This window comes from Penicillium citrinum, assembly GCF_028827155.1.
Source record: "Penicillium citrinum strain IBT 23319 chromosome Unknown utg000006l:1.0-3011923.0:1.0-3012962.0, whole genome shotgun sequence".
Lineage (NCBI taxonomy): Eukaryota > Fungi > Ascomycota > Eurotiomycetes > Eurotiales > Aspergillaceae > Penicillium > Penicillium citrinum.
In genome coordinates, this window is record NW_026622691.1 from 1,629,404 (window position 1) to 1,653,781 (window position 24,378).

At 48.5% G+C, this 24,378-nt stretch overlaps 10 protein-coding genes across 10 annotated transcripts; 4 read left to right on the forward strand and 6 right to left on the reverse strand.

Moving 5' to 3' along the window:
• Nucleotides 1–369: 369 nt before the first annotated feature.
• On the reverse strand, nucleotides 370–2,433 carry N7469_007140 (uncharacterized protein; the record flags this gene model as incomplete). The annotated part of the gene is made up of 1 exon (XM_056646058.1): nucleotides 370–2,433. One exon carries the CDS (start codon nucleotides 2,431–2,433, stop codon nucleotides 370–372), a length of 2,064 nt encoding a protein of 687 aa, XP_056499499.1.
• A 1,413-nt stretch (nucleotides 2,434–3,846) lies between these two features.
• Nucleotides 3,847–6,163, reverse strand: mdv1 (uncharacterized protein; the record flags this gene model as incomplete). The annotated part of the gene is given in 6 exon segments (XM_056646059.1): nucleotides 3,847–4,122; nucleotides 4,187–4,869; nucleotides 4,880–4,999; nucleotides 5,056–5,280; nucleotides 5,348–5,948; nucleotides 6,077–6,163. The coding sequence occupies 6 exon segments, from the start codon at nucleotides 6,161–6,163 to the stop codon at nucleotides 3,847–3,849; spliced, it is 1,992 nt and encodes a 663-aa protein (XP_056499500.1).
• A 614-nt stretch (nucleotides 6,164–6,777) lies between these two features.
• Nucleotides 6,778–7,784, forward strand: N7469_007142 (chorismate mutase ARO7; the record flags this gene model as incomplete). Its single annotated transcript, XM_056646060.1, has 3 exons — nucleotides 6,778–6,848; nucleotides 6,996–7,647; nucleotides 7,707–7,784. 3 exons carry the CDS (start codon nucleotides 6,778–6,780, stop codon nucleotides 7,782–7,784), a joined length of 801 nt encoding a protein of 266 aa, XP_056499501.1.
• Nucleotides 7,785–7,995: 211 nt separating this feature from the next.
• N7469_007143 (protein-transporting protein BCP1) lies at nucleotides 7,996–8,976 on the reverse strand (the record flags this gene model as incomplete). The annotated part of the gene is made up of 3 exons (XM_056646061.1): nucleotides 7,996–8,541; nucleotides 8,597–8,833; nucleotides 8,902–8,976. 3 exons carry the CDS (start codon nucleotides 8,974–8,976, stop codon nucleotides 7,996–7,998), a joined length of 858 nt encoding a protein of 285 aa, XP_056499502.1.
• A 580-nt stretch (nucleotides 8,977–9,556) lies between these two features.
• Nucleotides 9,557–10,291, reverse strand: N7469_007144 (uncharacterized protein; the record flags this gene model as incomplete). Its single annotated transcript, XM_056646062.1, has 1 exon — nucleotides 9,557–10,291. The coding sequence occupies one exon, from the start codon at nucleotides 10,289–10,291 to the stop codon at nucleotides 9,557–9,559; it is 735 nt and encodes a 244-aa protein (XP_056499503.1).
• Nucleotides 10,292–11,290: 999 nt separating this feature from the next.
• Nucleotides 11,291–11,717, forward strand: N7469_007145 (uncharacterized protein; the record flags this gene model as incomplete). The annotated part of the gene is made up of 2 exons (XM_056646063.1): nucleotides 11,291–11,554; nucleotides 11,616–11,717. The coding sequence occupies 2 exons, from the start codon at nucleotides 11,291–11,293 to the stop codon at nucleotides 11,715–11,717; spliced, it is 366 nt and encodes a 121-aa protein (XP_056499504.1).
• Nucleotides 11,718–12,092: 375 nt separating this feature from the next.
• N7469_007146 (alpha-mannosyltransferase) lies at nucleotides 12,093–13,583 on the reverse strand (the record flags this gene model as incomplete). Its single annotated transcript, XM_056646064.1, has 1 exon — nucleotides 12,093–13,583. One exon carries the CDS (start codon nucleotides 13,581–13,583, stop codon nucleotides 12,093–12,095), a length of 1,491 nt encoding a protein of 496 aa, XP_056499505.1.
• A 782-nt stretch (nucleotides 13,584–14,365) lies between these two features.
• Nucleotides 14,366–14,776, reverse strand: N7469_007147 (uncharacterized protein; the record flags this gene model as incomplete). The annotated part of the gene is made up of 2 exons (XM_056646065.1): nucleotides 14,366–14,546; nucleotides 14,655–14,776. 2 exons carry the CDS (start codon nucleotides 14,774–14,776, stop codon nucleotides 14,366–14,368), a joined length of 303 nt encoding a protein of 100 aa, XP_056499506.1.
• Nucleotide 14,777: 1 nt separating this feature from the next.
• N7469_007148 (Zn(II)2Cys6 transcription factor) lies at nucleotides 14,778–17,324 on the forward strand (the record flags this gene model as incomplete). The annotated part of the gene is made up of 1 exon (XM_056646066.1): nucleotides 14,778–17,324. The coding sequence occupies one exon, from the start codon at nucleotides 14,778–14,780 to the stop codon at nucleotides 17,322–17,324; it is 2,547 nt and encodes an 848-aa protein (XP_056499507.1).
• A 4,785-nt stretch (nucleotides 17,325–22,109) lies between these two features.
• N7469_007149 (uncharacterized protein) lies at nucleotides 22,110–23,387 on the forward strand (the record flags this gene model as incomplete). The annotated part of the gene is made up of 1 exon (XM_056646067.1): nucleotides 22,110–23,387. One exon carries the CDS (start codon nucleotides 22,110–22,112, stop codon nucleotides 23,385–23,387), a length of 1,278 nt encoding a protein of 425 aa, XP_056499508.1.
• Nucleotides 23,388–24,378: the final 991 nt, after the last annotated feature.

Below are 24,378 nucleotides of genomic sequence, written 5' to 3' on the forward strand. Positions count from 1 at the left end.
AGGCGAGTGACGTATAAGTATAGAATACTGGTGATATAACAACTTAAGAACAGGGATACTCATGATAGAGGGAAATTGAAAAGAAGCAAAGGAGTGGCTAAATAATAAAGTGAATAGATTCATTTCGCGTGTCTAGAATATAAACCCGAATCCTTCAAACGCCATCAAAAGACTCATGTTACTCGCCAAATGCAAGGTATCATCGCGCCACAAGAATAATCAGAGGGAAAGCAGAGAAGAAGAGAAAGAAAACGAAAAGAAGTCCATCTCCCAATCATATCTGGAAGGGAAACCAAAAGACTGGAGAAAGGGGAAATCGAATACAGCAACCAATATGTTGTAAATATAGGGGACCTCCAGATATCAAATCTAAACATGTCCATGAAGCTTGACACGATAGAGGCAGGTTTGATCCGAACCCCAATTGTCTCTAACGCGAATGACGACCTTATCCACACGGATGGTCGGAAGATCGATAATCGGCGACAATGCGAACGCTTGTTTATAGTTGGGGTCCTCAATGTCGTAGTACATCTTCCCGATTCGGTAGAAGTTCGGTCCAAGAAGTTTATCACCCGAATAGTTCTTCGGGTCTTCGTGTGGATAGGACAGCTTCAAGGATTTCATGACGATGTCGGAAAGTGAATTGGATCCTTCCATGTTGAATTTGCCAATGTCTTGTCGATTGGCTGGTTTGGGTTTCTTAGATTGATGTTGGCTTTTCACGCTGCCCCAGGGAGACATCCAGGAAAATCCAGATTGGTGCTGCTGCTGTGTGGCCTCCTCTGTATTAACAACAGTGAACCGTGCCCACATCTCCATCACTTTGGGCGCTGATGTGGGGTCCAAAGTCGCTGTGTTTGGTATATGCTCAATGACCACCTCCTCCGGCACTATAGCACGACCAAGGAAGACCGATAGCTGGGACTCCTTTACACTGCACCAACAATCACCAGCTTCCTCCCAGGGGATAAGTGCAGCAAGGGGATGATGCGCCTCTTTCACTATATTACGTGCTGAGGCAGGCCAGAGGAATTTTGCGATTTTGCCCAGAGTATGGACCTTCTTGTATTCGGGCATCAAGGGCTTGACAGTGCGATAACTTGCCGATGGTGTACTAGAGTCTGGGTCAACCATAGCGCCGTGAGACGGAGCTAGAAAATTGATCTGGAGATCCATTCCATGGTGTGCGTAGTTATGAGGGATTTTGGTGGGGTAAGTTGCTACTCTCTTTCCTTCCTCCCTAGCAGAGCTCAACTCCTTCGCCATCGATGAGATTTGAAGATTCATGTCGGACATTCGGCTTCGAATCTCACGAATTTGCCCCGGGTCAGTAACATTCGCAGGGATTGATGGTGGACTAGGGCTGAGGTTTGCGCAAAGGGTGTCCTGAAATGCATATACAAGTAGCAAAGAAACCAACAGCGCAAGACCAGCTTTGATCCAGATGGCGCCATTATTCAACACGAACTCCGAAAGCCGGCAGATAAAGCGTGTTGCGTTATTTTCTGGGTTCGAAGAAGAATCTGACTGAGAGGTTGTTTGCGGAAATTTCTGATCCGAATACACTTCTGAATGAGGCTCGGATTGGAAGCGAGACGGAATGACTGTTCTTGCTTCGGCTGTCCATGTCTCGTCGGGAACGTTGACATAGTCAGGCTTATCAGGTTGTATCGAGCTTGCTTCTTCCTCCTCTTCTTCAATCGTCGGTTGAATTTGCACACCCGAAGGCCGTCGAGGGGCCTTGGAAAGGTTTCTTCCGCGACCACTTGGCCTTGTTCGTTGCAGTTCGTCATCGTGAATGTTACGTTCCAACTCGAATGATACTTCGGAAGCATTGTCAACAGAGCTGTCCCGGTATGGACTGCCGTTTCCAGGTTCTTCGCGGCTGAACAGAGTTGACAGCTTTCGAAGGGGTTTCGGATACATGGGGGAGTTTGTAATTGCCGATATCAAGCTCGTCTTTCGATCAGGTGGCGGTATATCGGGACTTGAGTCTGTAGAGACGGCTCTCTGAATTGGCGGACTCGGTGTCCTATCAGAATGTACTTCTCTGGCAGGCGATTCAGTGGCTTCTCTTAGGCCGTGCATGAGTTGGTCGTCAGGTGTAGGCTCCCGCTTCGTTCGCGTTCGTCTTCGATTCCTACTCACTGACGAACTTCTGGAAGGAGCCGCTGAGAAGGAAGTTCGCTGCTCGCTGTCATCAAGGCCACTTTCAATTCTTTGAGCAACGCCCACTACATTCTGTATCGGATTCAATTGTGCCTCTCTGGGTAATGCTGTCGGTCCCGTGGCGCCATAATTGTGTGATGTTCCAACTGCTATCGGCGGTAGAACAGGACCGTTTGAAAGGTCAAGCAGTGTTTGGAATGGTCTTTGGGGAGATCCTGTCTCGTAGCCAGAGCTGCGGCCCGCCATGGCGCGTTTAGACATGCTAGATTTCTTCTGTCAGCACTGAAAGAAAAAATCGCGCGAGGTGTTCACCCTCGACAAGAAATGTTTGGTCCGAACAGTAGACGTTGAATTCCACGGTAGTAGAGTATGGCTAGCAGATAGATGAGAGGATACCTGCAGATGAGAGCGTTTGGATCTTGGGGAGTGGGAGAGTAGACATTGAAAGGGCCATTTCCAAGGATATCAAGGCATCGCTAGATGGGCAAATAGTGAAACAATAAATTCCAAGTCATTTTGTTCAAGGAAATGAAGTGAACAAAGGATTGAACTTGAGACAGAACCAAAAATAAAACTCAAGAAAATAAAATAAGAAACTCACACTATACTGATTCAAATGTGAAGAGCTTTTAAGGTAGACATCAATCACCGGGATCGCTCTCCGTTAGAGAAAAGACCTTGACGGTAGGTCAGGTTAATATGGCCCCGAAACCGAATTTTTGCACCAGTCTAGATGTGAATCAATCCAGTGACGATGGTGGAGAGGTCTAGACACCAGTGCTCGCGCGGCGCAGAATTGAATGAACGCGGGCAAAGGGACCCTGGGCCCGGCGAATTGAAAAATAAGACAGATATCCCGATGATGACAAAATCAAATAATCCCCGATATTGACTGCGATTAGCGCAAAGTTGCTGGTCCAATTCGTTGCGTCCCCCCGGAATTTGCAGAGTCGAGACGCGCAGACGCGCGACGGAACGTGACGACGGACTAAGGGGTGGAGCCGCAACAAATTCAGGATGATCGTCTTAGCGGGCCGAGTGAAGTATCGTAGGAGAGTGAGACGAATCGATTCAGTCTTTCACAAAAGATGAGAGGGGTTCAAAAGAAAGGAGGAAAAGGGAAAAATGAAAGAATGGGAGAGACTGTGGGGGTGTCGAGTTAAGAAAACATTCTCGACTCTCACTGGTGGCACATCCCATTGACTGCCGCTGTTGAACCTCTCTTTGATATCTCTTCTTCCTTTGTCGTTTTGATGATTTCTACTTTCGTTACTGTCATCTCAGGTAGATGCTTTGAGATTTGAATGATCTGAAAGATTTTTCTCATATTTGAGACAGCTACGATCATCTCCCTTTTAATGCCAAAGAATGGACTCGAATTGGATGGCATGATGTTACTTGACGTGCACATAAAAGAATTTAATTAAAAAAAAAAAAATATCATGGTCCTGCGACTCTACAGATGGACAGGAACACTGCATCCAGCTCTAGACAAGCGGTGCAATACTATACAAAGCGCGGAGGATTCGAAGTGGGAGAGGTTGCAAGGGGGGGAATCCCAAACAATGGGACGATGGGAGAGATGAAGAGATGGGAGATGACGCGGAGAGGTTATATAGATGAAGAATGATGGTGACGATGATACAGGAGTTGTAGGGGTTCGAGTTTATTCGTTCAGCAAGTCCAAGCAGCCATTGTACCGTCTTTACGGCCCTCAACAAGATATCCATCCTTGAGTCGAACACGTTCAACAGTTGCAGGAAGTGGTCCATCGTCATCGAGACCGACTCCAGGTCCACAGTCCCAATGGTGAGCGTCAGCCTTATCGTAGACCTTGACTACATTTTCGCCAGCAGCGGCAACAATGCGTTTAGAGTCAAACATCATGCTGGTGATGGGTTTATCATAGGCGTAGGCATCGTATATGGAACCCATTCGCAGATCCCAGATCTAGGTCGAAAATTTAGTATTTTCATCACTTGTAAATTCAATTTCCATGCAACAAAAGACTTACCCGAATGCTGCGGTCTAGACTTCCCGTCACCAAATGTACATCATCAAATTGAAGGCAGGTGACGGGACCAGTGTGGCCAACAAGACTTCGATGGACTTGGCCACTTCGGAGATCCCATAGGCGAACCATACCATCGGCAGTACCGCAAGCCAGAGCTGCATCAAAGCATTGTACTGCTCCAACAAAATCGGCGGATGCATCGGGCATCCGGCCTGACGGACGCCAGCCGCCGTCGCTCCCCATTGTAGATGAAGACGCTTGAGCAGCTGCCCACATAACATCCAAGGTCTGAACACATCTTCCTTTGACAAGATCCCACTGTCGCAATGTCTTGTCTGCTGATCCTGAAATAAGCGTGTTGCCCTTGAAATGCAGAGCGGTCACTTCATCGACGTGTGCATCGAGCGTGAAAACATGGCAGTCGTCCAAGTTTGATGAAGGTGGTATCGGTGTAGGGAGCGTCTCGACATCTTGGGCGTCACGTTCGTGCTTGTTGAGTCGACCATCTCGTGTTGTAGGTCGAGCGCGGCTCAAATCCCACAATCGAACCGACGCATCCATGGATCCCGTCGCAACAATGTTATCCTCCACTTGCAGGCACCGCACTGAGGCGTTATGTCCCTCTAAGAGACCAGAGCACCGGCCAATATTCATATCCCAAACTCGCACTGTATCGTCTAGAGCTGCACTAACCATTGTGCCGAAAGGGATAGTCGAAATCAATCGCTGTGACCATATCTGTGTGGGCTTCTATCTCTTTAATCAGAGAGCCAGGAGCAAAATGCTCGTGAAGGATCGGCATCGAACGTTTACCTAAAAGAACAGGTCAGTCGCAAAGCAGCCACAGAATTGGGCATCAGAGTACGTACGATTCGATCTGTGTCGCAAACTCCTTGGTGAGGGAGTCGGAAGCTTCTCATAGATTGATTCGGACATAAACGAAGCGTCCATGGCCGGATCACCAGAAGATCCAATCGTATCATCCGGGGTATCTGAGGACTGGGATGTCTCGTTTGCAGCAGAGTTATTGGTTATGGCTTTTTCTTCATCTTCTTGTTCTTGCATATCCTCTAGCTTGTTATCGATTTCCGTGACTGTATCCAAGGAGTTAGTTTAGGCACAATTTCCCGCCATCGAGAGAATCAGAACGAAGAAACCCACCTTCATGTTCTAATGACGCTTCGTCCATCTCGAGGCCCGCTAATCGATCCAGAACGATCTGGCGCATTTTGTGCAAGTTGGCAATCTTGTTATCAATCTCATGGATCTCGGCACTACACATATTTTTACGCACGCCCATCAATTCCAGGCGGCGATTGAGCACCTTTCGCTCCTCCTTCAAACCGGCCGGGCCAGCTGTCAACAGGCCGCCTTTCTCACTATCCTTCAGCAGCTTACCCCCCTTGGAGGTCCGTCTTCGGTGTTTCTTATGTGATTGCTCATCTTCCGGAAGGGAGGCTTGGAAGCCTTGGAATAAGGAGTAGGAGCTTTGGTCTTCGGGGAGGTTATCGAGAAGTTCGTCTGAGAGTGATGAAACGGCTCTCGATTGGATTTCTGCAGTGGACAACTTCGATCGCATGAGGTCGGTCGGAGTCGTCTGGGTCAAAGTAAAGACTTTGCGCTGCGCTGCAGGCCGGCGCAGCTCGCGGTGGATGTCAGTCAAAGCATTATGATAATGGCTGCCGTGGCCCTGTTCGGCGGGACCCATCAAATGGCCTGCGGTCGTCGTCACTTTTCGTCCAAATGCTTCAATGTGCCGGGTCTATTTCCGACAATATATCATGGTTAGCCTAGATAATTGAATGGAGGCGTCTCTTTCTCATGGGGGTCGCATAAGACTGTAAAGAGAAAAAAGCAAAAAAAGTACAGGAAAAAGAGAGCAGCACATACCGTAAGGCCGGTACCCAGCAGACCGTCACCTTCAACGATATCCGATAAACCAGAGGGTGAGTCGTCACGGCGGTGATTATTCTCCATGGCCGGAGAGAGATTCTTGGGCTTCAACCAAGGCCCATGCGCGGTTGGAGATGGGGGGAGATTCGGAGGTTGCAGGAGAGATAATCGTCACGCGCAGGCTTTACCGCGTTCGCCGGCTACGGACGCCCGGACACTAACTCACACTCACTCACTCCCCAGTTTCAAACTGTGGTCAAGACTTTACAGCTCGACGAGTCAATCCCAGCGAGCTGCAGCTGACACAGACTAGTGATTGGGCTGCAAGGTATTATTATGCAGACTAGACCCGTTGACTTCTGAGGTACAACTCCGAGTTATAGCATCCATATGCTGGCCTCGGTACCCATTCAGTACCGACTACCCGTAGACCAGCAAACACCAAAATACCCCCTAATGTGAGCTCAACCATGCGCGGTGAGCTTAAACCTCCGTAGTTGTTTGATTTGAAAATTGGAAATATAAACCAAAGTAAGGGAATAAGTCTAGGCCTGTCATATATGACCCTATAAATACCCAGATACGCCGACTTCATCACATAAAATCGGACTTAGACCCGCCATCCAATTCTGCTGGAGAAAACTTGACGATTCCGACTTCGGCAGCTCTTTTCTCTACAACACACCACTCTTGACGCCATGGATACAGCCATTGACCTGTCTGATGCCTCAAAGGCTTTGGATCTCGCAAATATCCGCTTCCAGTTAATGTGAGCTCTCTCCCAGCCCTTCCAATTTTGTCTAGCAAGCCCGCTCTTCCCCGCGCCCCGCCATGAATATCAAGACGATGCAATTTCGACAGCTGGCGAATTTTATACGGTACTATGAGAATGAATACTAATATTCCAGACCTTTAGTCGTCTCGAGGATACCATCACCTTTCATTTCATCGAACGAGTCCAGTTCCCGCTCAATAAGACCGTCTATCTCCCCGGCGGCGTGAAGATCCCCAACAGCGAGCTGAGTCTACTTGACTACATGCTCCGCGAGACCGAACGCCTTCAGTCGCGAGTACGTCGTTACCAATCACCTGATGAATACCCTTTCTTTCCCGATGTGCTGGAGGAGCCGATCCTGCAACCACTGCAGTACCCCCATATTCTTCATGAGAACGATGTGAACGTCAACGATGTCATTAAGGACCGATACGTGCGGGAGGTCTTGCCGGCTGTCTGTCCACAATTCGGACGTGAGGACCGCGGTGAGGGACAGGAGAACTACGGATCTGCAGCCACATGCGACGTTTCCTGTCTGCAGGCGCTCTCGCGCCGTATCCACTTTGGCAAATTCGTCGCCGAGTCGAAGTTCCAAAAGGATCCTGAGACTTTTGTGCGACTGATTAAGGCTGAGGATCGGGCGGGAATTGATGCTGCTATCACTGATTCCAAGGTTGAACAGAAGGTTCTTGAGCGTTTGGGTCTCAAGGCGAAGACTTATGGCACTGATCCTGCTTTCCCTGATGAGAAGGGCCAGAAGATTAACGTTGATGCAGTGGTGTCGATGTATAAGGTGAGAAATCTCCTAGCATTTTACTGGCTTGTGAGCAAGGCTAATTTCGTTTTTTATAGGAATGCGTCATTCCTCTTACAAAGGTTGTGGAGGTCGAATATTTGATGCAGCGTCTCAGGGGCACTCAATGGGAGTAAATAGAAAACTCATTTTCATGAAGTTATGAACTTTTTCGTTCTTTTGATGTTCTCTATAGAGATTGTACCGCTACTAAACAGAAGGTACAAGACAATGGAAGAGGCCAGAACAAAAACAAGAAAAAAAAGTCTAGCATATAGAGCATTTCGTAAATGGGACATGAATTTTTGATAATGATTTCTCTCACAGGTGATATGACCTATCCCTCACTTAAGCCAGATACTCACCCACAGCCTTGACGGCCGGCTCGAATTGAGCACCGTCAAGAAGGATCAAGCTGCCGTTGGTCCGGATTCCAAGTTCTTGGAACGCACGCTTGGAGTCGGAATGGCCGTCATCTTGCTGGTGGGTGAATTCAATCGTGCCAGAGCACATGGCGTGGCGCTGCAGCACTTCATCCTCCGGATGGAAGAAGTAATGCGGGTTCTCCTTAGATCCCTTCTTCGATTTCTTCTGTGGGCGGGCTTCTTCCATGTCAAGCTTTGATTCAACCTCTTCGTAGCCCCTTGAAATGATCAAATAATGTGTGAAGGAGTAGGGCTCCTTGTCCTGAATCGCCCAGGCCATCTCCTCCAGAAGCATGTTATACATCGGAGGGACGATTTGACCCGGCATGTTGATTACCCGCTCAGTCAGGATCAATCCAATTGGCGGAATTGTCTTCTGTGAAAGAAGTTCATCGAGAGGGGCGAGGGAGGGGTTGGTGGCGGCCTTGCTTTTGATGTATTTGGTCAAGTCCTGGATGACAGGCTTGTCCTATATCGCTTGTCAGCCCTGTAAAGTGTGGAATAATGCGCTTTCCAGAATTTACCTTGTGCTCTTGAAGGTTAATGACCGACAAGAACGCATAAGGGTCCGACTCATTACCGTCCGTCTTCACTGTCGAGCCCAACGTGGGCTGCGACAGAATCAGATCGGCCAACGCGGAGAGGTCGAAGATTTGAGCATCATTATCGAATAGTTGTCGGAGCAAGTTCTTCAGACCGTGGAAGTCGACGGCAGGTTGCGGGTCAAACCACTCGAAATCAACATTGACCATGTCAACATCCTATGGAAAGTCTCATGTTAGCCAGTATTCACGGCGCAGCTTGCCCGAAGTGGGGGGGTTTTTCGCACATCGTCAGAGTCTTCCTCTTGGGCGTTGGTGCCATCCATAGGCACATCGCCGAGATCTTGCTTGCGTTTTCCCATTGTGACTTGTGAATTGAATATCTAAGTGGAGTGAAGTTGGAAATGTGAAGTCCCACCGACTGCGACTCGATTGCCCGCGGCTAGGCCGCTTTCGAACTTTTTTCCTTATCGTGTGTTATCAGAGGCCCGATCCCACCGCCTCAGGATGTAAACTTTCGAAGTCTTTCTTGGAAGCCTGGAAATTATCATTCATACTGCAATATCTCACTTGGCATGCGATTACTCATTTCGAAAATAGATTTAGACAAACTCGCAGGGGGCCCCGGAGTTTGAAGAGCGAGGAGGATGCACTTGTACTACTTGGAGGCCCATCCCGGGGGGGATTATATATCGTCCTCACAGAGTACCTACTCAGTACCTATTGGTAGGTACCTACTTCTACCTGATAGCTACTAGCTACCTTGGATGATAGTATCATCCATGACGGATCTAGACCACAGTTGTAGTCTAGATAATAGCAAACACCTGTGGTATTCTCTACCGGTATAAGTATGATCGCGCAGTGTTTTGTTCATAGCAATTTTCACAGCTGCCATTTTAGTAGCATCTATATGATTAAATACAGGTCACTTCTATTCATCTAAACGTCATATTCTACCTGCTCGACAGTAGGTACTTTATGCAACTTGACATCAAAGAACTGCGCAACCAACTGCACACAGTCCCAGATAACTTGCACCTCTTCCTTGGGAAGTCCTAAACGGCGCGTACCACGAATATGCCAATGCGTCTCATTAGGTAGATTCTGGCTCATAATCCCGGGTAAAACAACCAACTGGGTATCAACGTCGTCCAGAATCTGTCGATCGGACAGGAATAGACCATACGTAATTTCTTCCGACAACCAAGCAAAATCCTTATGCGCACTGAAAAGGTTCAAAGTCCCAGACGTGTTGCGCGCATATAACTTCTGCATCCATTCCGTGCCACGGTTATGATTGTCCTGGTCACATTGCCATCCTTCACGGGTAAAAGTGTAATCTTTATCTTCCTCTCGCTCAACTTTGCCGATGGAAAGTATTGCTTCAATTGGTTTGCAAACACCCACAATTGGAACAGATTTGATGAGGGCTTCGCGTAGACGTCGGACTAGAGCCTGTCGTGCGGGGGAGGTGGCATAGGCTGGTTGAGAGCAAATGTATTGATAAAGCTGGTCTGCACGTTCCGGATCTGAACTGGCTACCAGTGTCGAAGTGGCGAGGATATACCACTTATCGCTGCCCAATGTAGTGGATTGGAATCGCTTCTCGAGCTCAGCAAAGAGCTGTTGAAAGCGGGGTTGCACTTCTGTTGATGCGGGGGTTGACGAGCTCATTGTACGAAGAGTGGTGGGTGAACGGGACGATGACGGCAATATCTGATGGGCCAGTGGCTGAGTCCTGTGGAAATCAGATATTGATCTTGGATCTCGAGGAGCTCTTGAAAGGAGGAGCACGGCGGATATGGGATGACGAGCTTACAACTGTACACTGCAGAATCGACTCCGAGGACCGGAGTGGGTCGAGACGAACAGAGCGATTCTGTGCAGCATTGAGATCCGGCTGGTGGTCCTGGACCTCAATGCCGTGATCGCGAAGCTGGTAGATTGCTTCAATAGGGTTGTATATGCGTTTCTCAAGGGGACAACACCGGTGTAGTGACTAAATCAAAGATATGACTGGCGTATTAAGCCGGAAGCGGTGGGTAAGCATTGGACCCATTGAGCCGCAACTAGAACAGCTTCCCGGGGATAAACTTCATCATAGTATATGTGACGGGCAATGAAGGTATATTTCGCGTTGGAGCAGCACTATTATGTTCATACTGGGATAAACGGAGAGCTAAAAAAAAAAAAGAAAAAAAAAATAAGGTGTGAGCACATAAAGTTCAATGAATGCTTGGTAGCAGCAATACTAACTAACTATTGAGTCAGATCATAATGAGTGGAGTGTGCTGGAGCGGGCGCTAGTACCTTACGATGAGACCGAAGGATGTTCTAAACTGATGCATCGTCACAACACCCACAAGATTGCCTTGCTTTCCCCCTCTCTGATGTAAGTGTAAGGAAAACCAAAGAAGGGTCCAGCACACATACGATCGATTACTTCTGGTCATGCTGGGTTCTTCCAACAATTTCATGTCTTGCCCCACAACTATGATCTCAGTGATTCCAGCATGACATCACCTCAGATACCAGGCCAAGGTATAAGACCGGGGCCTATCCTTAGCTTCGAGACATTCATCATTCAAAGCTCATCTTTCATTATTCGAATTATCATCCTTATTACTCTCTTAAGAGTCTTTTTAATTTTCAATTCCTCTCATCAACAACGATATGTCTTCCGCCGGTCAGTCTAGCGTCGGTCACGCCCCCTTCTACGAGGCTGGTGACCAGCGTAACGAGCCTATGTCCGTTGCCAACCAGCGTGAGCGTCACAACGAGGGTGTCCACGGTAGCCACAAGAATCTGGACTCCAAGGACGAGCGTTCCATTGCCAACAAGCTTGCTTCCCAAGGAGGCAAGAACGACCCTTCCCACCACCACAACAACGACTACAACCCTGAGGCCGAGTTGAGCAAGCAGGACCCTACCAAGCCGGTAAGCAAGGGAAACAACATCAACATATTGATGCAAAGTATTGATACTAACAAATCTTCAGGCCAAGATGCACGGCAATGCTCCCTCCAAGGGCGCCAAGATCGACGCTGACCTCCAAGCCGAGGATGAGCAGCGCCTGCGCGAGAAGGGTATCAAGAAATAAATCATTCCATCACGCTGTTATGAAACATCATAATACCCCTGATATGGATATTTGTTATAGAGCGAGATTGCGGGAGTTTTAAACTTATGTGTACGATATAACGAAATATCAATCTCGCCTTGATGGTGAGAAAAATCGAAAGAAGCATTTCAATTGGATCCAACTTTTGAAGTAAATACCTCGCAAAAGTTTCTCTCATGGAAGGAAAATAGTAGCCCAAGCGTAGTCTGTATCATAATTCATTTCGTATATTAATGCTGTATGTGCAATGAAAGCCCGAATCCAGAGTTCGTCGGTATGTGGTTATTGTACAATGGAATAAACGCTCAATCGTGTGGATGAAAATGCGGTGCCAGATATGTTCAGGTGGGTTAATCAGCCATCTTGGGTAAATTTTGGGTCATCATTGTGCGTTTCGGCAAACACATTATGCCAGTACTCTTCGACTCTTGCGCAAAGACCGGCCTTGTGTTCCCAGGATTTAAACGAGCTTTCGAGTTGGCAGGTTACCCATTTAATTTCTTCCCAGTATGCTTTCTCTACGTCGCTACCGAATCGCTTAAGCGTGTCTGGAGGAGCAGTCCATGCCCGTCCATCCGACCCATCTTGCTTCATGGTAGGCGTTGTCTCCCACCCATTCCCGAAGACGTTGTCACCCGGATTGAACTTGGGATAATTGGCATGGATGAAGAAGATAGGTGGAGGCGGCGCAACTGCAGGATCCTTTGTTCGCCATTTATCTTGTGAAGTAAGAGCAAAGTCCTCGCGGGGATCTGACTGGGCCATGGCTGAGCCGGATAGCCCATCACCAGTTGAATGTCCAATTGCCTGTACTCTCTCACTGACAGTATAGAATGAGGCACCTACAGCTGCAGCAGCTGGTATAAATGTCTCTTTATCTCCTTCTCCAGGTCCACCTTGGGTTAAGAGCCGGAAGTAATGCGACGGGCCATAGTAGTTATAATAAGCGGCGAGCAGCAGCGCATGCAGATGCGTCTTCTTCGAGACTAAGAAGATTCCAGTTTCAGATGATTGGCGTGCTGTCATGGGCGGCGCCTCTTGACGCGAAATTTGGTAGTACAATGGGGAAGCAGAAGAGCCCCAGAAATCTGGCCAAGTAACCAGTCCATTGGATTTGAAGGGTTCCGAGTCAAGCAGGTCCTCCGGCTTGCCCAGTGGAAAGCAATCAGCATCCATCCAGACAATTTCCTCAAAGGAGGAGAACAGAACGGCGAAAATTTTGAGTTGATAATGTTCGATTGCGCTCTTGCCTACGACATCACTCAATACTAGACATTTCGCATCTAGCATCGGGAGCACATCATTGCAAACGCGCTTCTCGTATTCACCGGCATCTTTCATATACACCTCAACTGGTAATGTCGAGCCCGCGCGACGGAGCATGCGCAGAGAGGAAACGAATACTGGCAGGTATGTCGCACCTGCTGTCGACACCAGACCCCGCTTTCCCGGTGTATGCACAGGTTTGAGATCTTTGCCAGCATTCTTAATATCCTCCAGGTAGGCCGCATGGGCAAGTTCCATTGATTTCACATTCTCCTCACTCATGTGTGTAAGGTCGGGCCGAACCTGGTCCTTTGTCGGGTCAAAGTGAAGGCCCTCGGCATCACCGACTTTTGAAGGCGAGGGACAATTCGGATTGTGTCGTTCAATAATAGGTTGTAAGGCTTTCCAAAAATCCTTTTGACGTTCTGCCAAGGGTACTTCGAAGGCAGTGCTCGGAACAACGGAGACGGTGGACGATGCGGTGGTTGGACTCCAATACAGATAGACCGTGCACACGAGGATCAAAGCGAGCATGGCGAGAACCAGGGACCTCGCCCGGCCCGGTCTAAACAAACCCATTGTGATAACCTGCAGATTGAAATGGATACTGACCTAGGCCCTCCGATTAGGGGGGGGGTTGTGTATCGGGGTGTGTGGCTTTTTTTTCCCCTCCCCTCTCGCGCGCTTGGGGAGCCAACACAGGCTTCAGGCACAGGGGCTGTTTGGAGAGGTTCGAGCGAGTCGATAGCGCACGGGCGCGCCGATCGACGCAGACTTCAGAGATCAGAAGTTGCCTTTTGGGACTGAGCAGCGGAGTATGGCCGAGTGGGACAGTACGGAGTATCAGGGTCTGCTATGAGTTTAAAAAAAGGGGGTTCGAAAAAAGTGTCAAAATGTCAAAATGGCCGCACGAAGCAAAGTTGGGCCAAAGTTCCCACTGAATGCTTGGCAAGCAGTCCCTTGTGGCCCGCCCCAATCCACTCTGTCGGTGGTTTACGAGGATCTTCAAGGTTTGGTCCATTGCTATAAAAAAGGAAGTCAACCGTCGATCTCAAATTCAGCAACCACATTAGAGTCCATACGGGAGTCTCCGTACATTCCACGTAGCTGATACTCCAGGTGAAACCTGTGGACTAGTGGCTTCTGCCGGCCTTCTAGAGCCAATCCCCAACCGGTAAACCGGCCGAATCCCCGGAGGCTTGAACGGCTCAAAATTGCGCCTACGGAATACATTTACATAGTACATACTCCGTACATGGAGCAAAAAGTAAATCATTTCCCTAGGATCTCCGATGAAGTGGCATGTCAATAACGGGCGATCCTCGGTGGGTACATACGTTTCTTAATTCCCAGTGTTCTTCTCATCTCTTTGCTTCATCATCAATTCGACTAGAGCGCGGATCATTCTCTCCACCGGGCAGATCCCATATCCACCAACCTCCGTTCCTTTCGCCTCCCACTTTAAACCCGCCTTTCCCTTTCTTCCCCCCCAAAATCTCTCCGCTTCTTCCCATTTTCTCTCCCCCACCCTTGAGCACGCGACTTAAAATCACTCAACTCACTCACTAGTGTCATGTCCATCTGAATTTGTTTCTGATATTCCTGTGACCTAGTTCACATATATGGTTTCGGTCTTTTGAAGGCTCTTACCGATTTGTCCACAGGTGCTCAGATCCTCCAGTGAACACGACCTGGTCGACAGTTCCTGGAGGGGGAATGACCAACAACTTTCCGATCTGACTTGCTTCCCTTCTATTGCGCCTATAAACCATTATGTCCGACAATGTTGGCCCATCGGCCCGAGAACCTTCAAAAGCAAAATCCCGCAAGACCGATGCCAATGCCCCGATACGTAAGCGCCGCAAGAGAACAGTCGTGAGTGGTGCCTCGGATGACTGCTTCACTTGCTCTAAACGAGGCGCCCGATGCGATCGACGGAGACCTTATTGCTCCCAGTGCCTCGAACTTGGTCGTGAATGCTCCGGATACAAAACTACTTTAACATGGGGGGTGGGGGTGGCAAGCCGCGGCAAGTTACGCGGTCAGAAATTGCCTGTAATGGACTCGACGGGCGATGCTGGAGGAAATAATGCAAAGGAACAACAACCGTTACCTTCCAGTAGCCAGGAATCCCAACCGCAACCGCCACCGCAATCAATACCTTCGAACCCGCCCTCCGCACCGGCTCCGACCCGAATCTCTCCCCCATCCGCGCCCCCAGCCGCAGCTCCGTTAATAGATGTCGAGGGGCTGAGAACGATGGAGTCGGAAACCCGCCAGGCACCAGAGATGCTTGATCCGCTGAATGCATCGAATATGTCAAATATACAGAATATGCAAAGCATGCAAAATATGCCTGATATGTCGGATATATCCGATATGTCTCGGACGATGGCCTGGACGATGGATATGCCCGACCCGCAGTCATGGACCAACATGACCACCGCACCACCACAAATCTCCGGCCTACCATTGCCTAGTCGACCTATAGCATCGAATCGACTTAGTCCAAGTGTATCGGAAGCATCCATGCACTACGCCCCCACATTGAGCCCAGAGACATCATATACAACACCTGCTTGGCCTGTCGCGAGGAACTGGGCTGCCAACAATGCTACTCCCCCATCACAGGATGCCGACGAGGAACTGGAAAGAAACGAGCGCGACCAATGGATGTTGTGGAATGCTGGTCATTCGCCCTCTTATTCGCAACTACTTCTGGCCCGTTCCATAGGCCGTACGCCTCGCCTTCGGTATCTAATCAGTTATTATACTGAAGTCATCGCTCCAATGATTGTCGCCTTTGACACACCGACAAATCCATTCAAAACTCACATTCTCCGTCTGGCCTTGGGAAGTGAGGCCTTACAAGAGGCGATTGCGACGTTGGCAACAAGTAACCTTCGTCAGCGGCGAGAGAAAAATCATCACTCGACAGAAAGAACTCTTCCGGCTCGCATGTCAGGACTCGCCCACCGTGCTCTTACAGATGAAGCTTTCCAGGATAAATATGGTATTTCCATGTCAGAGGGCTATGCGCGAGAAGAAAATTACCATCGTGGAATGGCAGTGAAGGCATTGAATGCCGACTTGGCCGATCCTCGTCGTAGGTTATCAGATTCGGTATTAGCAACATTGCTCATTCTCTGCCTATTTCATGGTTGTGACACTGGTGTTGCCGAGTTTCGGACCCAGTTCGCCGGTGTGACAAGATTACTTGCAATTCGCATGCGCCATTCTCGCATTGTGACGGATGATCTCAAATGGTTTATTCGCATGTTTTCGTGGTTTGATACTTTGACCGCCACTACGAATGATCGAGACGTCCAGCTTCGTGGGAAGTGTTTGGAGATTAGCTCAACGACCGATGGCGAGTGGGGCTTGGAGAACCTGGCGGGCTGTGATGGTCGCCTCTTCAAGTTAATCTCTCAGCTCGGCCGATTGAATCTCCTCAGTCAAGACCAAGAGCCGAATCTTTCCAAACCGGCCGACTCTAATGTACCGACTACCTCTCTCCCACCTAACATGATCTTTCCTGGCTGGGATACAGTCGTTCCAACAACCGGCATCGGAACTGTTCCAGGATCAATAGCCGGCCCTGAATTTGGATTCTCCATGCCGACGCCGCCGCAGAGCAGCGACCAGCCTCGGAAACCTTCCTCGCCAGCCTTCTGGACTGAGTGGTATTCATTGCGACAGCGACTCGAGTCCTGGCGATTCGACCCTCCAGCAGAGGCCTCATTCCCCACGCCACCTCCATCTGCTTCCGATAATTTCCCACCTAATTTCTCTCCCAACTTTACCCCTACCTTTACGCCTTCGACTCCTTCTGGGTCATTCTATGTGGCAAATGAGAACCTTCAAGATGTCTACCAAATATCCGAGTGTTTCCGCCACGCAGCTCTCCTCTACTGTGAACGTCTAGCAGAGCCTAGTCTCCCGTCTAGGCATCCACGCATCCAGCATCTAGTCCACCTTGCGATGCACTGTCTCTGTGCTGTCCAGTCAGATGTTTACCTTCTCTGGCCCCTATTCATCGTTGGATCAGAGTGCATCCAAGAGGATCATCGCGATGCCATCCGCCGTCGCTGCAAAGATATCTCCAAGGACTCCGGGTTTGTGAATAACATCTCTTGTCTAGAGCTGCTGGAGCGTATCTGGGCAGACCGCTCAGAGGAGTCGTCTTTCCCGGTCTATCCATCCGGATTGGTCCCTCCTCTCCCGCTAAATGGCGGTGGACCGGCTCCTTCCTCCCAAGCCTTCCGCTGGTCTCGCGTGATGCAAGCCAAACGAGGTGATGGCGAATACATGGTGGCATAAACTATCTTTACTTTCTGATCTACATTTTTTTTTGGGAACATATCATACATGGCTTACATATTGCCAGTGGCGGCTAGCGTTTCTCTCTGGCGGGATTCTTTTGATATTCGATTTAAGGACTTGGTGCTTCTCATCTTGATTTTGGTGAATGGCCCCAGATTTACGAAGTGTTGATGGAGGATCATTTTTTATACAATATCTCTCCAATCGCTTCAGTTTCCTGGACATGCTTTGTCCAGATTTATCTCTATGTGAGAATATACTATACCCCAGACAATAGATACAGGCAGTGCCTTTCTTTTCTTTATCCAATCTATCAAATTAATCTATAATTCGATCCATCTAGCCCCGAGGAAAGGGTCGTTCCAAGATTGGATCCATGGATCTGCGAATGCTAGTCATCGTGCGTGTTCTCGGGAGAACTAAGGAATCGACTAGAGGAACTACGCTACGCCACTTAATCTCCGACATCTGGTTAGATACTGCGCCTTCATACGGGGTTCGGAGTAGGCTTTGTAGGTCTTCCCCTATTTCTACCTCGGTCCGCTCTTCTCCGTGACAAAAGCATACCGTTGTCCATTCCTTCAAGCGTAAGCAAATTAACTAGGGTTCAGGGTAAGGGCATCCCTTGACCTCAAAGTGATCAATGCGCACATATTACGCACAACATACTTGTGAAATACCATTGGAAATGAAAAATGGAAATTCAAAATAAAAAAAAAATATGAAAGACGGGAAAAAGAAATGAAAAATTTCCTGGACCCTGTGTCATCTTCAATCTTGACCAGTCCAGATCCCGAGGTCTGCGCTTGTCCGCGAGATACATGTTTAGATACATATAGCAGCAGATGAATAAAGGAGATTAGAGAATAACAAGCAGGCTGGACCAATGAGATACACAATGCTTTAGCTCTCGTGCATTAATTTTTTGAAGCTCTCGATCTCAGAGCAAGGGGGATGACGCATGAGACGTGATCCATCAGGTCCGCTCATAATCTGCAGCTCATTGGGTGGGTTTTTCAACATATTGGAAATACATTCGGTGGTAAATCAAAATTAATTTGTTTTGATTACTGTTTTGACCTAGACTGTGCCGTGGAGATATCTTTGAATGAGATGTTTTGCGCACGCGCTTGCCCCTGAGTGATTTCTTTTTTTTTTTTGGGTCTCTTACTTAGTACTATACAGCTTACATCGCCTGTTGAGTATACGTATGTTGTATGTAACTATGTCCTGTGTACGGTGTACTGTGTACAAGATGTACAGCTCCACTGACAGCGAAAGATGGAGTACCGGGTACGGAGTACTCCGTACCAACAATCCAATACCTCAGAAGGGAAATCATGAATATTCACATTGTCCCATACATAGCACAGAAATTGAGTACGCTGTGCATCCCGCTAAACGTACATGCACACCGAATCAAAGGAGCCGCCTCCTACCGTGACTACAGTAAGCTTACATAGCAGTGAGATGTAGATAATCACACCAACCACGGCGTCCTGCGAGATGCGCATACTGTACATAATCTGTAAGAACCGGAACGTCTGTGCACCCGCATCTGTTCCTACAGAGCTGCACTGCATCCCGGACACCAACGTTGGCCCCACTACCCCTGTGCCGGGCCGCAGTGCGGGCTCCCACTGGCTGCCGTTCGATCCCAAATGGATGGGCACTGGGGAGAAGTGGATTGGGTTCGAATGGGTCGGATGGGTCCTGGGTTTTGGCCCTAATGATGGTTCCAGAAGCGAAGGCGAACTTCGACGTCAGTTTCGCCCCTCTCCCATGTACCCCGGCCGGGACAAGTTGATTTCGAAGCTGAATGGGTGTGGCGAAATCATTGTTTTGTATTTTCACTGGTTGGTCATTTATAGATACTGTATTGTACAGCGGTGTACAATATGTGGATGTGCAGCATTTTACCTGTTATCTGTTATGTAGAGCTGGAGCTGGGAGTTGTTGGGACGTAGGGGCCATGCGAACAACCTGTTTGTTTTCTCTTTTTTTTCTCTTGGTAATCCTACATAAAAATTTTCCATTTGCTGGGAGCAAACCACCAAAGCCATGTGCGACACTAGATGATCGGCAATGCCTTTGGGAGGCGCAGGATCGCGCTTTGTTTGGCTGCCTACGAAACACCGGGACGCTGGAGCTCTGGAACTCTGGAAATAAGGGGTGGTAATTCTTTCATTTCGAGGACACTTTGACTCATCCTCGCTGTAATTCAATCCCTGGAATCAAGGATGAGCCTTGGAATTCCCTGTAAGGACAGTGCTGGGCTTCATCCCTGCGGTTGGTGCGTGAGCTTAACGATGGCCGTATTGAGGGTCAGCGGACTCGTTTTGACTCCGTACTTCATGCCCAATAATTGACATATGAGGCTGAATGAATGATTCATGATTCATCGACGAGTATTCATATGTAAATTTTTGACCATGTGAATGTCTAGATTGCTCATACTGTATGAAGTTGGTTATCTTGTGTACTGACTCGTTGGCTAATAGACCAATCGTGATTGAGGGCTTTAATTTAGGGCTTCGCACTTGAATTCCCCACATGAACTTGGGATATGTGTCCATATTAGGAAATCAGATATGTGCTTCATGATTGGTATTGTCAAGCTAAAGACATTCATCCTGTTGCCTGCGGGTTCAAAGTCACTGCGCCTTGATAGAATTAGAAACGGGCGACACAGCCGCTCCATTCCTGCGATATACCCTGGGATGCCTCGCTAACGGGCTACATTCGAGGGCACACAGATGAATATTGATGATTCCTTACCTCCCACTGGTGCATTTGAAGGGTGGACATGCAAGTTGCGGTCTGCGAAATCATTCTCAATCAACCCCATTTCCGCCCAAAACTGTGTGGTTGCTGCCCAGCGACGACGGCGGTAAAGCCAATGCGTGGTCCGTGAAGTGCCCAACGAACCGGAATGAGTCCGTATGTGTGTGTAAAATAAGAGGGTTTTTCTTGTTCTTTGTTCATGGATAATACAGCTTGAAGTATTATTGCTTGGAAAAGCATTGTATTGAATATCTTGCCATGGCAACATAGTGGGCAGGTGGATTCTGGTGGTTTGAAGATGGGTCTGTGGAGATTGAACCGCTGGATGAGACGGGATCGGCCGTGCTGGAACTCACGAGCAGCCGCTGGCCAACCATGGATCAGAGGATAAGGAAGTACTATGTACATACATGTAACTAATTCACTAACTTATAACTAGTTACACTGTAGTAACCACTGAAGAGTAAGTGAAATATGAGAGGATATACTCGATTATGATCAAGGTCTACAAATGTACGATGCTAGTTATTAGTGCACTGGAGTAAGGCGATATTGAAAGAGTTAAACCTGATCTGGCGACGACATGCTGCAACTAAAGCACCCGGGGTTCATGCAGATGAATTGTACATCCACTACGACCTAGAAAAGCATGGCATTGAGCTGATTCTGGAAGCCTTACACATGGCGACTGTCCAACAGAGGCCTGACACGCCCCAAGAATGTCGATAACTGGATACTGGAAAAGAAAATGTTCCGAAGTGGCTATTAATGTCGAGCCAGTGAGAAGGAAGAACATCCCACCATCATCAAGAATGTATAGCCCTGTTACTCGTAGTATTAGAGTAGATGGCAAAAGATGACTCTTCTTTGACTCGTTTTGCGTACCCCGTCAGTCAGTGGGCTTGTCTTACCCAACGAGACCATGCTGCAGTTGTCCGATGCCCGAGGAGGGGAAAGGAGGGGGTATCAGCGGTTGGATTATAGTAGCAGGCGATAGTGAGAGCGAGCGAGAGAGTAAGAGAACAAGAAAGAGGGTCTCCATCCGGGCTAGTTTGAGGGGTAGTTGGCTGCAAGTTGGCGAATGAGTGTGGGTGGCTGAGATTGGAATGAGTCTACAGTATGTAGTAGTATAGCCAGCAGGTTCTAACAGTATACTGTATATTCTTAACATTAATATTAACACTCATGGAATCATATTTTCTTGGTCAGGTTTTATAATAATAATCAGACAAATGCATATTGAATTAAACCTGATGTATAACTACTTGTACATAGTAAATGTACAGTATGCACTGTCGTACGCTGTGCTGTATGTATTGTAAGATTCGCGTAATCTGCTTACCCATAAACGCCACCCACCCACCACGCCAACACGCACGCTCCACTCCCCCCTAAAAAGTACTTCTTCGCCCAAGGGTCGAAAATTTTATCTCCACCCTGCTTTCGGCTGATCAAAATCCAGTCTGTTCCTCTTTCTCTCTTCTTCTTACACACTCTTCCTCTCTCTGGGACTCTTTTCGTTGAAAGAGAGTCTGTTGGGTCCAGTTTTGGTTGGATCCTTTCTCCACGCCCCCTCGTGCCTTTCATAGGGTCCCGATATCATCTTTATATCGTTCAAATGCACTCTCAGCATATTCAGCTTCCACCCTCTTCTCTCCGATCGGAAACCGTACCACGGTGACGGTCCTACTCGACCTATATATTTTTTCCCCTTCTAGGATTCTCTCTCTCGGCGTCTATTTGCTCATTGCGATATCCTGTATAATATACTCGGGTGCTTTTTTTTTCTTGTTCTCTTTTTTGCTTTGATTGTTTTGTTGTTCGTCGGTTTATTTTGGAGCCCTTGCAGAGAACCACCGGTTGCGATATTCGATACGACCTCAACTTGATATTCCCCAATCTTCAACCCCACGACCTCAACAACTTACCTACTACATATACCTTCAACAACCACCACAACGCAACCTACCTCTGGTCTCTGCTCATGCTCCTTCGATAATGTATCATTATTCCAGCCCACCACCGGGATGGTCTGCCTACGACTACACGCAGTCGCCTCCGACATCACCTTACTACGCTCAATACGCTTCACCATATGCCAACACCTATGCTTCCCCCCGGGGTACATCGCGACGACATACCCGCAAGGCTAGTTATACTGCCACCAAAGAACCGGGCTGGTACTCGGCATACCCGCAAAGTTATTACGAAGCGACACCCGACTACGGCATTCCGTCGCGCAAGCACGATCATGTAAGTGCTTCCTTTGCGGGTTCGCCCAAACACCGTCGCACGCATACGACCGGTCATCCTGCCGGGGGTGGTCCCTTCGGCCCCGGGTTCGCATTTGGATTCAACTCGCAATCGCAGCAACGACCCATCTTTGTTGATGTGGGCGACGATGCATTCGATGTTCATCTCCCGCGCCACGCCTTTCGTGAGACCCGCTCGGCTCGCCCAGGTCGACCCCCGGCCTCGACCTACAAGCATGCTGACCAGACCCGCGAGGGTCCGGCCCCTAAGCATCGCCGCACCTCATCGGCTTCGCACCGCAAAGCAAACCCAGCCACTGATTCTCATTTTTATTTCAACCAGGTTCCTAATAACGAGGATTATGAAGCAGCAGCTCGTCGCTCGCGTCAACGTCGCCAATCCACTTCAACTCGCATGCCCAATAAACCAAAACCCGCACCCGCCTCGAAACCGCCACCTGTCGCCACCGAAGAAGATGCAGAAAACGCCGGGATCCCACCAGGCTACTCCATTAAAAACTGGGACCCGACAGAGGCCCCTATCATTCTGCTGGGCAGTGTATTCGATGCCAACTCACTAGGAAAGTGGATTTACGATTGGACGGTTTTCCACCATGGCGCATCGACGCCCATGGCTGATGTGGCGGGTGATCTGTGGCTGTTACTGATCAAGTTGGCGGGCAAGGTGAAACGAGCGGACGAGTGTCTCCCACGCATCCAGCGTATTGAGGCGCAGGAGGTCGTCGAGGACTTTCTTGAAAGTGGCGACCGCCTTTGGAATCGATTCAAGAAGCTCTTGAAAGCATGTGAGCTGTACATGTGGAAGGCCGCCAAGAGAGAAAGTGGTGGCAAAGGTGCGCCCGTCTCGATGGGCCGCAATTCAGGCTGTGAATTTGTGGAGTCGATCTTCGGTCGTGATCGTGAGCTTGAGAATACAGAAAAACTGATGAATAGTATTCGGCTCTGGAATATGCGATTTGACGCCAACTGCGAAGATATCTTGCGACGACCGTCAGCCAAATAGACTTGACCAACCTCTTATATCGACAAAATACCAACGAAAAGAGTACTCCCCGAGAGATACACGAAGAATATCCCAAGAGTGAACCGAAAGAGATTATCCAGTTCTCGATTTTTCTTCTTTACTTTCTATATACAACTACTTTCCTTTGTTCTTTCCTATGTTTGATTTTCTTTTGTTGCACTTGTCCTTTTTTCGTTTCTACCGGAGCATTTGACATTTCTGTTGAATTGCATTTGCAGCGCGTTGGGTTAGGCCTCGGTTGGCTTTTACTCTGCTCGATTTGTGCTCTTATCCTTTGGGAGAAGCACCTCAAAAGAATCCATGGTTTCGGCGCCTCTTTTCCTGCTGCGTTTCCTTCCTGGGGCGGCGTCATTTCTTGCTTTTTTTTGCCTTTTTTTTCTCGTTAACTTTGATTCCCGGCGCGCTTTGATATCGCCTTTTTGACTTTCTTGTTCTTTGTCGTCGATGTTTGTGTCATTCTGCTTTGATGATACCATCCTGCGATTATTGATTGTCCTTTTGGGTTTTAATTGCTTTGCTTGTTATTATGATTGTTCTTGTTATGGCTTATGATCTCAACATCCTCATCGGTTGTTTGATCATTTTTGAGTCACTGCTATCTGTTTACTCTGCCTGGCTATGTTGGGTCCGAGAAGGAACCGGGTTGTATATAGAACCACGATCCCAACATCTGATAGACCTTTCTCTTCAAAAAAGACCTTCGTTACATTGGATATTTCATAACACTGCCCCATACTTCCCATTCTTTGTCTCATGTAGTCGAATCACATTATTTCCACGTAGACGTGACCTCGCACTCTCCCCGCTTCCAAGTTGTACGCCAAAAAAGGTAGTGATGTGATGAGCTTCCCGGCGGCAAGCGCTGTAAATCCGCTGCGCGGTGCATCAGTGCTGCAGCATGGTAAGGCCGCGTTAGTCCTTCTAGAATACACTTTTGGGGGCGACGACTAACAGCCGTCGAGAAAGCAGG